Source organism: Camelina sativa, chromosome 5, assembly GCF_000633955.1.
Source record: "Camelina sativa cultivar DH55 chromosome 5, Cs, whole genome shotgun sequence".
NCBI lineage: Eukaryota > Viridiplantae > Streptophyta > Magnoliopsida > Brassicales > Brassicaceae > Camelina > Camelina sativa.
In genome coordinates, this window is record NC_025689.1 from 11,165,373 (window position 1) to 11,177,958 (window position 12,586).

The window sequence follows — 12,586 nt, forward strand, 5'->3', positions numbered from 1 at the left end:
ATAATGTATAAAGGCCAAAAATTCTACAATGGAATCTCGTTCAAGGAGTGTGTCACCGACTATGCACTGCTAACAGGTTCCAATCTGAAGCAATACAGGTATGATAGAGATGCAATCGGGTTTAAATGTATTGGTGCTAAGGGGAAATGTGGGTGGCAAGTGTATGCTGCATCTCTCGGTGATGATCCTTTCTGGAGGATTACATTGTACAAGGATAAACATATATGTATCCCTAATGGAGAGTGTGCGATGTTTTCGGTCCCAGTGATAGCTAGGATATTTCTTGATAAGATTAGGGAAGAACCAGAGTATTACATGCCTGCCAAGATGGAAAAGATTGTAATGGAGAAGTGGAAGATATCAGTTACAAGGCCTCAATGTCAAGCTTCTAGGAGAAAGGCACTGGGATGGATCTCATTGGAGTATGATACTCAGTTTGCACGTCTCCGAGATTATGGTGCCGAGATTATGGAATCAAATCCAGGATCTGTGTGGATATTGATACCGTGAAGAATGATGCTAGTGAGGATGTCTTCAACTAGTTTTATGTTTGTTTTGATTTTCTTAGAAAAACATGGAAAGCTAGTTGTAGGCCACTAATAGGAGTTGATGGGTATTTCTTAAAAGAAAAGATTAAAGGGCAGTTATTAGCGACATTAGGCAGAGATGCAGACAATGCTATTTATCCAATAGCATGGAGCGTTGTTCAAGTCGAGAACACAGATAATTTGCAATGGTTTGTGAATAGGTTGAAGATTGATCTAGACTTAGGAGATGGAGATGGTTACATTATTATGTCATATCGGCAAAAGGTATATGTTCCGTTTGTATTTGTTAAGCTCTAGCATAATTATGTTTTATGAAGTTGTAGCATAATCATGCGGTTTCTGTTTCAGGGTTTGATAAAAGCTATTGAGTTAGAGTTACCAATGGTGGAGCATCGAAAATGTGTTAGGCACATTTATGGGAACCTGAAGAAGATTCATCCTAGTAAAAAGCTTTTGAAGAAACATCTCTAGGATCTGGCTTGGAGCTACAACATCACCGAATATGATCAAAACTTGGAGAGGATCCACGCATACGACTCAAAGGTGCATGAAGACAAAGCCAAAGACTTGGTGCAGGGCCTTTCACAAGCTTGGAAATTACTGTGAAGGTGTTGAGAACCACTCCATAGAGTCCTTCAACAATACCATCAACAAGGCAAGAGAAAAACCATTTGTGGCTATGTTAGAGATGGTTAGAAAGCTTGTCATGGTTTGGATTGCTAAACGATCTGCCCTTTCTCATGATCACAAAGGTTAGTTATTTCGATTTGTGTGTTAGGCATTGTTTTGATTTGTTAACATTGTTTTGATTCGTTAACATTGTTTTGATTTGTACTCCTTATGTCAAACGGTTCCTTGCTAAAGAACATGAAAAAGCTTCTGAGTGCTACCACAAATGGGATGTATGAAGTCCAGCTGGGTTATGACAAGCATCGAGTCTGTTTGAGAACAATGAAGTGTACCTGCATGAAGTATCAAATATGTGGAATCCCATGTGAACATGCATATGGAGTTATAATTAAGAAAACATTGGAACCTGAAGATTATGTGTGTGAATGGTTCAGAACCTTTAAATGGCAGCAGAATTACAACGAAGGCTTGATTCCACTAAGAGGTCCACGCTTTTGGCCTTCTATTGGCGGTGATGATGTGCATGCACCACCTCCTAAAGAGGGAGAATCTACCTTCCAAAGAGGGAGAATTTACTAAGGCAGACAAGAAGAGGAAGAAGGGGGTTAATGAGTCGCCTACCAAGAAGAAACCAAAAGAGAAGAAAAGGATCGTGCACTGTGGGGTTTGTGGTGCAGCTGACCATAACCGTAGGTTCAATCAGAAGAAAAATGCAACACATGTTAGATTTGTGTTATACATAATCATATGGTTTGATTTTGTTGGCTCGGATGAGTCTGATTGTTGGTTTTAAATGTAGGCTACTCAAGGTGAACCTTCTCAAGGGACTTTGACTCAAGAGAACTAATGGTGTCGCGTCAAGGAGATGTACGAGTAGGAGTAGAAGGATAATTGGCAATGGCATGAAAGAGAATCACAAGGAGGACTGGTCTGTTTTTGTAAGTATGGTCTTATTGTGATTAACTCTTAATGATGTCTTTTTGGAACCTTATTGATGTCTTTTGGTCTTTTGGAACCTTATTGATGTCTTTTGTTATTGATGAACCTATGTAAGTTTCTTAGAACCATAATATCAGTATTTTGTAACCATAACCATTGACAACAACATCCATTACAAGAACATAATTTTGTCATACAACCAAACACAAGATCATCATACACCCAACCAAACAAGATCATACACCCAACCAAACAAGATCATACAACCTTACTGATGTTACACTAGCTCATCCTGCTATCTTAAATAGACCAAACATGATTATACAGCCAAAAACTGTCACAACTATCATCATCTTCATCCTTGATCTCAATTCTGATTTTGCATCTTCAACCCTCTCAAATAGCTCTTTCTCAAGCTCCATTTTCATTTTCTTCTCAATCTCCATTTCCATTTGTAGTTTTGCAGTGTGAAGAGTCAGAGACTCTACCTCATCCAATAGTGCCTCATTGACCCACTTGAAGTAGTGGTCATCGTTCATAAGCTATCAAGCAGCAATCACAACAATGAAAACAAATTCAACATATCATAAAGGTGTATACTCACATATGTACCTTCTTCGCAGCTGCATACCCACAGCGGAAGTATCGTCGACAAAGATTTGTGTCTGATTTCAAATTTTTGGCCACGATCACTTCTCCACACCAACATCTCTTAGGCACACCAAAACTTTACCTCGCCCTCTATCTCGGACATTTGATGCACAACTCGAAGCTCCAGAGACATTGCTCATGATTTCCAGAACTTAATTTAGGAGAATTTGATTTTTTAGGGTTTATACATTCAATATTTGGGGATTTTCGTTTTAAGACAAAGAACATCAATCGGGTCGGGTTGTTTTTTTTACTCGGGTTTTAAATTTGTTTCAAACCGGGTTTAGGGGGTTTCTACCTGGTTAAGTTCGTAAACCGTCAAAACCCAGATTAGGGGGAAATGGCATGAGAACTATCATCTCGCGGGGAATTAGATTTACAATAGTTTATAGGGGGATACACAGGACGAGATTTAAGTTCCGCGTAGACGTGGTACGATGCCATAGTTATGGGGGGGGGGAAATAGGACGTGTTTCCCTACTAGAATATAACAAGGTCCACCGGCTAGTGAATCAGACACACAAGGTTCGTCTTCTCATCTCTGATTTAGTGCACGTCGTTTATTTTTTTTCTCGTCTCTCCCTTGTTTCACCTACCGTCTCTCTCTTTCTCGCATCACAGCGACTGCTCAATTTGCGATTAGGTTCGGATTCAACTTGAATTAAACTTTAATTAGTCTCTGTATCTACTCAATTTCCTCTGATGTTTGGGCGATAGATGAGTCTTAATGTTTTGTAAAATCTTTGTTACTACTACTGTGATTTTTGATTTTTTGGATAAGATCTTGGATTGATTTACGATATCTACCAATTCTGGTGAGAGCTTGTCAGAATATGAATCATGTGACTGATGGAAGAAGAGCTAATTGCAACCTCGCTTGTCTTGGTGTTTAGAAACCCCGTCCTCCTACTTTTCCTAGACATGATTTTCTACTCTCTCTCTTTCTCTATCTAGAATGCAATGGAAACTAGCTTTAGGTTGATTGAAAAAATTCTGATCTTTTTGGATCTTGTTACTTGATTAGCACGTGAAAGAGTCAATCATATTGATTAATCATTCATTAATAAAGAAACTTGATTTTGCAGGAGCAGGGAGATTCAGATCACCAGGATCAGGAGTAGGATTCGTTGCTCCTTCTCCTCAGTTTCGAGCCTCTTCTTCTTACTCTGCTTTTGTTCATCAGCAGCAACAACAACAGCAGACTGGTCAATTCCCATTACCTTACCCTACTGCTTACGGGTAAGCGTAATAATCACATCAATAACAATCGATCTTGGTTAATGTGTGTAGCAAAGCCTAAAAGAAATGTTCTGCAGATTTGCTGGTTATTCTTAAGAGGGAATGTACCCAATGTTAGATTACTTTCATAGATCTTTCACAGTGTGACTTGTTTCCATTTCACTAATTTATCATTGAAGTTCTTTTGTATATGTTTTTGGGTTGTAGAACTACTACAATCATCAATTCATCATCTTTATGGAGGACACCAGTTTTCACCATATGTGGGACATCCATCATCAGGATCAACAGGATTGTACCATGGCTATTATCCATTCTATGCTCAATACAACACAGCACAAAGTAGCAATCAAGCACAAGCTCAACATCATCAAGGTTTCAGCTTTCAATACACTTCTCCACCACTTCCTCCTCTGCTGCAATATCCTTACTTGCCTCACCAGCAACACTTTAGTTCTCAGCAGCAATTCAGCTCTCAGCAGCAGCCTCCGCCTCCAGTCCTCTCCCTCCCAACCTCTCTAGCTCTATCATTGCCATCATCTTCATCACCACTCTCTACAACTTCCACTTCAGGTTTGATTTCACAACTCAAAATCTTAATTGAAAAACCACTCAACACATTGTTTTGAATCATGCTTGATTGTAATGTTTTGTTGCGTATTATTTAGCTGCAACAACAGCAGCAACAAAAACAGTAGTTATAACTACAACGACAATGCAGCATCAGCAACTGAAATAAGCAGCACCGAAAATGGCCATGAAGCAATAACAACATCAACCATCAAGATAGAAGATGGATTCAGTACTACTACAATAGCCAAAGCAAGGGACAAACTTCAGTGTACACTAATATTCATCGATCTCTCCAGCAACGTTTCTAGAAACATTCATTCATCGGTCTTAGGAGTCTAGAATCTTAATATTATAATGATTAAGCAACCTTATAGGAGTTTTCTAGTGGAAGACTGATTTTGTTTAAAATTGTTAGTGAGTTACTTTGATTAGTTTAATATTACTTATATGATTAGTTTAATTATGAGCAACTTAATATGAGTTGCTTTAGTGGAGATGGTATAAAACCATTTCCACTTGTGTTTTTCTTTGAATTGATCACTAATTAAATATTAATAAAAGAGGAGAGATGATGAGAAAAATAAGGAGAGAAAATAAAAATGTTTCTCATGTAAGCATTTGTAGAAACGTTTATGAACAGTTGACTAATTATTAATGCAGTAAATTATGTTTTGAATTAATCTTTAAATAAATAATAATATTATATTAAAATAATTAAAATAATATATATTGAACAACTCTCTTTAATTCTAATTGGTCATAAGACCATCTTTATTGGTTATCTTCTAATAAGTGTCTTAAAATAAAATAAATATAAAAATTAAAGACACTCTTAATTTTGGGATCTAAAATGTCTTCCTACAGACACAACTTTGAACTTATTCACACATTTAAATATACTCTTATGTTTTTTATTTTATTATTTATATTTTATAGACACCCTCGTAAAATGAGGGATGTGGATGCTCTAATTGTTTCTTCTATAATATGACAACAAAAAAACTATGTTAGGAAGCGATTCTTGTAACCAACGGAAGGAAAATGCTGGCGTTTGTTAGAAGCGATTCTCTTCTGCAGTCTCTTGTCGTTCAAGACAACGAAAGGAAAATGCTGATCCACATATTTTTCTACTAGTGAAATTCAAGTTTCTATTTTTATTCAAAGATTTAACCAAAATGTAACAAAGTCTACAAATCTCTAAACAAAATCAATCAACTACAACAAGCGACATATACTCATCTTTAGATATAGCAGCCTCCATGATCGTTATGGGATCAATCTTTATGCGTTTAATCTCTCCATCATTTTCCAAGAACATTTTAATCATATTCTGGGAAAATCCACTAACCAAAGCCACTCCTTTCTTGTTTCCAAGCACCGGCGTTGATCTCGAATGCCTCAGGTTCCAAAACACAATCTCCGGCACAGCTTCTCCGTACCCTTTCTCTATGTACTTGCTCACAATCACCTCATAATCTGTTTCCCATCCATTACTCGGAGGTGACGTCCTTCCCCATCTATTATACGAAGAAGTCGAAGTCGACGCTTGATCAAATTCCATATCACTGAACACAAACACCCTCTTGATCATCTCTTCCGGCTTCAGCTTCCCTTGCACGGCAACTTCAAGAATCAAATCAAATACCTTCTGAAAATCAGTGTTCATATCCCATTGCATATCCCTCACAAACTCTGTTTTTGATCTCAAATCGTCTCCTTTCACCAAATGCAGTTCTGGATTTTCGCTGAAGGTTATAAGCTTCCCTCTCCATGGCTCTTCTGATAGCTCAGAGACGAGCAAACCAAGCGCGACGGAAACATCTATTGGATCACCACTCATAGACCCCGAAACGTCACAGATGGCCATGCAATTCGTCAAAGAACCTTTTTCTTTAAGATCATCAACCATTCGTTTCCATTGCAGCTCAGCGACTTGTCCACCGTCTCCGCCATTTAAACCTCTTATTATCTCGTGAGGTAACACAGCCCCGGCGGCTAACTTTGTTTTCCCCATCTCCGCATCTTTAAGGTATTGCTGAAACCTCTTTGCGACGTGTTTCAAGAAAATCTCCTTGTACGACTTCATCGCCACAGAAGCAACACGGTTATACGGAAGATATTTCCAATATTTTGCTCCCATGTATACTTCAGGGAGTTGAAGAGTTCTACGGAGGGGAACAAGAACTTGTTTCCTTAGCCGATCACGAACTCTGTACGCATAGTGAGCATCTTCTACGCCTTCGTATTCCGGGAATAACTCTTTGGGAAACACCTTCCTGGCAATGCTCTCGCAGAGAAGAGTTGCTTTGTCGAACGAAGAATCAAGCGATGGACACCATTTAGCCGCTAGAGAGACTTCGTTTCGTTGGCCTGATGTCAAAAATTTTAGGTCTCTCCTTAGCTGATTTGCGAATAGATCAGACACACGTTCATGGAGAAACCTATAGTCTGGATCGTTAGTATATCTTGTAAATGCCTTCTTCCCCATTGAAACCTTCTTTTGCTTGCGCGCCAAGCTTGCTTTGGCTTTCTCCTCTTGGTTTTTCCTCTCTGCGTTCGCTATCCTCTTCTGCCTCGTTGCTACCGGCCTGAATGTAAAACCACGGCGACCCCTTCCGCGACCCCTCCCACGACCACGACCAAAACCACGACCACGACCAAAAACACGACTAGAAAATCGAGCTCTTCTACGTCGCGCTGCTGCGTCTATCGTATCGATCCATTCCGAATTCTGGATATTGCGGATTTCAGATCCTTGTAAAAGCCGGTAAAGAATCTCCGGGAAATCTTTAAAATATCCAAATTTGGAGATGGACTCGAGGTTACAAGCTAGGGTTTTGGGATGGCGACTATGGAGCCACAAGGCCGCCGTGTAAAACCCTTCCTTGTCAGATTTTCCAGTGCCACGGACTCCACGAAGGTTACAGATAAGCTTGAGAGTGGTTAAGGCGTCGTGGCTCCAAGCCTCCTGTAGGCGCTTCTCCAGAGGAGCCTTGGGCGTGGAGGGAACAACGTGGAAGAAGAAGTCGAGGCAGGGGTTGCCTGAGGAGAGGTACGTGGCGGATCTATTCTCAGTATAGCCCATCTGAGGTGAAATTTTTTTTACTTTTGGCGGTTTAACAGGTCTAACAGATTTGACGACGGCGTTGGCTTTAGTTGATTTCCTGACGTTTGAGACCTTTGCGACGCTGGGACGACAAGTGTCGATGTTTTTGAGGAGAGCGGCGAGGTACGTGGTGGGTCTATCCTCGGTGTGTCCCGTCGGTGGTGGAGTGTTGACGTTTGAGACCACTGCGTTCACTATAGCTGGATTGCTGGGGCCAGAAGCTGTGATGGGTTTTGTGATCGGTTTGGTGTTGGGATTTCTGATGGGTTGTGTGTTGGGTTTTGCGCGGGGTTGTGTGAGGGGAGCGTAGGAGTCTCGTATCTCGGGTGGACCAAGCAACGAAGAAGCCATGGTTATTTAGGGAATGATGAGACAATCTGTCGAGAGAAGGAAGAGAGTTGAGGTACTTGAGGATTGGAATTGAGAATAAGAGCGATATTTAATAAAGAAGGCTGTACCTAATATTTATACAAGTACATAAGCACCGACTAACCTAGGTAGGGTTACCTAAAGTTGTTACAAAGTATAAGGTAATTAATGTACTGAAGATACGAGAATATCGGAGATGAAATGTTCCGAGATATTTTTGATCAGAAACTTGATTCAGTAGCTTGGGGATCAAGTTCTCTATAAATAAAGACTATTTATTTTAATTAGTAAATAAATTACTTTGTTACATATCTTTTTTAAATGGAGAATAATGTTTATCTAATATCTTACATTTATCTTAAAATAAATAATATGCATCTTTCTATATATATATATAAGACTAAAAGATGAAATACATTATATTATTATAAGGTTTATAATTAATGAAATCGAAAATTAAATAAATATTTTATTAATTTTATGTTTATGCATGCTTTTATAAAATTTAACAGAATTATAATTTAATTTAATTTATTGCATGATTTATTTTTCATATAAGCAAAGCAATGGAGAGTTAGTAACTTTCATGATACATGTGTTATGTTTATCAATTAGATTTTAAAACATATAAGAAGATCATTTATATAATAAATTACAAATTCTAAAAGTTAGTGGATTATATTATTTTTGGTAAAGATATATAAAAATATATAAACAAAAAGGTAACTTTACAATAAATTACAAATCCTAAAATTAAAAGGATTACAATTACTTCAACTAGGACTCAGACCCCCTCTTGCTAATAAACTTTCCGGCCTCATATAAGAATGGAAAACTGGAGGAAGTATTTTAGAAAAAAGTAAATAAATTTAAAATTTAAAATTATACATTATGAAATCATTTAAATGTAATAGTATAGTTTGAATACATAAACATTAAACATAAACTGTTACTAAAAACACAACCATCAAAATGAAAACTTATAAAACAAAAAATATTATGTATAATATACGCAACTTTGCAAAAAACATTGTTTAAATTATTATAAATATATAAGATATTTTATGAAGAATTATGCTAAAGAGCTACAATTAAAAACATCATTATGACAAAGTGATCCTAACTGAGAATATTGAACTAATGATTGTAATGAGTAAATGTAATTTTCTATTAAATAATTATAATTAAAAATGTATTTAATAATGAGTGAAATTGTATCAAAGAAAAATTAAAATTAAAATACACAATTTTTAAAAAGAAAATAAAATAAATTTTAAATATTAAAATAGTTTTTAACAAAAAGTTACTATAAGTAGACACAACTGTAAATTCTATAGTAAATTTTATTAAATTTCTATATGTGACAGCCCGTCTGTGGACCCCACTAGCCTCACTGCTAGTTGTCCCCATAGGTTGGCCCTGCAGGGCATCGATCCTAACACATCAATGTGGATATCCCAATCCACCAGTAGGTTATTGGTGCGCCAGGCGTTCCTTGAACCATGGTCCCCACCCTTTAACAACCTTCCCACAGGACAAGCTGTCACCAATTGACCTAGTGGGGTCCACGGACGGGTTGTCACATAAAAATCGGATCAATTGGTGACAGCTTGTCCTGTGAGAAGGTTGTTAAAGGGTGGAGACCAGGGTTCAAGGAACGCCTGGCGCACCAATAACCTACTGGTGGATTGAGATATCCACAGTGATGGGTTATGATCGATGCCCTGCAGGATCAGCCTATGGAGACAACTAGCAGTGAGGCTAGTGGGGTCCACGGACGGGTTGTCACACTATATTGCTATAATCATTTCTAAAAATTTAGTTAGATTATAGAATAAAATTGAATAATAGATATTAATATTCAATTATTTAGATTCAACATAAAACGGAAAATTTGTTTCAACGAACAATGATTTGTCAGTTATTGATGAAGAGACAAATATATAGAAAGTTCAAAAGACTTGACTATTTAAATAGACACACCTATTAGAACGAAAAGTTGTGATGAAAAAATATAAATAAAATATAACAAAAAGACACAACTGTAAAATGAACAGATACAACTGTTTGGATTTATTAAAAAAACAAATAAAAACAATTTTTCACAAAAAATACTACAATAAGTCGTAACTGTTGTTCGTATTTATTCAGATTTTTTTTAAAAAAGTTACGATTAATAAACGCAACTGTAAATTCCAGATTAAGTTTTATTAAATTTCTCTATTGTTATAATCATTTCTAAAATTTTGTTATAATTATAGAATAACGTTGAATATTAGATATTAATATTCAGTTATTTAGATTCAACATAAAAAAAAATTTATTTCAACAAATTTGTAAGTTACTGATGAAGAGACAAATATAAAGAGAGTTCAAAAGACATGACTATTTCAATAGACACACGTCAGTGGCATCACAGATCTATTAGAATGAAAAGTTGTGATAAAAAAATAAAAATAAAACATAGTAAAAAAGACACAACTCTACATAGATGTGTGATTAACAATTTTTTTTACATAAAACAAATAAAAACAAAAAATTTACGAAAAGGTACAACGAAAAATCGCAACTGTCTGCACTTGATTATACCTACTAACCCATATAAATTGCTTTTAAATAGAAGGCATATTTATTACCATATTGAAAAGTCAAATTCAAAAACTCACTATATAATCCATCTAACTCGCCTTGGGAATTATACCCGAACCGATTTTTCCGAACCGAACCGAACCGAGGTTTGGGCAAATCGGTTCGGGTTCGGTTATTTGATGAAAACCGATCGGAAGAGATATAAATTTGAGATCGGTTACCTCTTCGGTTCGGTTCGGTTCAGGGTAACCGAACGGTTACCCGAAAATCTTAACCTAATCATCAATCGTCGTTGAGCTGCCGTTATCGTCATCGCCGTTTTCACCTGTCTCGACAAAGAAGAAGATACACACATGTGTGTGTATAGATCTGAAGAAAATTAATTATAAAAAAATAGAATAAGAGGCTTTCTATTCATTTCAGTAAAACATATCCAACTTATTTGGGTTTTATTAACGAAATGGACCCAGTTTGGTTTGGGTTTTTATTAAAGAAGTGGCCCATTAGTTTTTTTTTTAACTATCCGAACCGATTTAACCGAATCATCCGAATTTAACCGATTTTTTACAAAAAATTGAAATGTTCGGTTAGTTTCGGTAACAAAATTAATAATCCGAAAACCCGAAAACCGAACCGAACCGAACCGTTCTACATTTCGGTTATTTTCGGCACAGTTTTGAAATTCTGTAAATACCCGATTTCGGAACTACCCGACCCGAACCGAACCGTTCTACCCGAATTCGCAGGGCTACATCTAACTGTTGGAAAAAAACTCTAGATATTTTTATTAAATTATTATATTTAAAATTAACTAAAAGTTATAAATAAGATTCATCATTCCAAAAATCTTTTGTTAAATCAAGAATTATAGGAATTTCTTTACTTTTAAAAGAATGAATCCTAGAGAATAATTTAGAAAGCTATATAAACCATTGAGATTGAACCTTTATATTATTTTGTGTCATGGCAAAAAAATGAAAACAGTTCAAACAGACAAATATATATATATTTCAAAAGATATAAATATTCGAATAAAACCAACTGTACAATGAACAGTTGCAAATTTACAAAAAAAAAACCGTTAAAATGAAGAATCGCAAATTTTGTAAAACACACAATTTAAATTTTTTACAGATTTTTTTGGTATGATTATCCAAAATGTACGATTGAAAAACACAATTTTTGGTGGCATTTATTTGGATTGCTATTATATATAGATTGAGAACTCCTAATAGCCCTTGTTAAAAAAAAAAGCTTTATTTAATCATAACTTGACTGTTCTTAATGAAAAGCTAAAACAGATATAATCTATATTTTTGTGATTAAAAAGAATAACTAAAAATGATGTAAGTTTTATTATTCGTCCCAAGTCCGAAAACATAAACCAAAAAAAATGAGATCCTAACAAAATCAAAATATTGTTATCGATCCTTTCTTATCAAGGCTTGGTCGAGGTCCCCAGATATTTTTTGCCGTGATAAATATATATATATATATATATATTTATCCATAATTATTAATATATATATCAATATAAAAAGTAATGAAAGTATTCAAAAGTTAGTATATTATCCAAATAAAATTCTCAAATCCAATCTTATAATATTATAATTATTTTTAGGCCTTATGAATTTAAAACACATAAACGTAAAAAATTATTAGAAGTCTTGCGTATCATATAACATTTTATATAAAAATGAAAATTTCATTTGATCAAATTTTGTATTTAATGAGAGATTACAAATATTAATAGCTTTCTAGATAAAAATAGAAACTCGATTTTTATAAAATAAAAGTAAACGTCCTGTTTTACCAAAAAATACAGAAAACAGAGTTTTTTCAAGGAAACGAAATATATGTACTGCAATTTAGGAAAATTGGTATAGCCACTAAAAAAATTCGTGGCAACTAAAATATTTTAATGAACTTTAGTATAATTTTA

General features: G+C 35.6%; 2 protein-coding genes and 1 pseudogene across 2 annotated transcripts; 2 read left to right on the top strand and 1 right to left on the bottom strand.

Moving 5' to 3' along the window:
• Nucleotides 4–1,019, top strand: LOC104789136. The gene is made up of 3 exons (XM_010514877.1): nt 4–506; nt 569–812; nt 897–1,019. Exons 1-3 carry the CDS (start codon nt 4–6, stop codon nt 1,017–1,019), a joined length of 870 nt encoding a protein of 289 aa, XP_010513179.1.
• On the top strand, nt 3,486–4,919 carry LOC104789137 (annotated as a pseudogene).
• LOC104786525 lies at nt 5,760–8,128 on the bottom strand. Its single transcript, XM_010511948.2, has one exon. It carries the CDS (start codon nt 8,035–8,037, stop codon nt 5,788–5,790), a length of 2,250 nt encoding a protein of 749 aa, XP_010510250.1. The 5' UTR covers nt 8,038–8,128; the 3' UTR covers nt 5,760–5,787.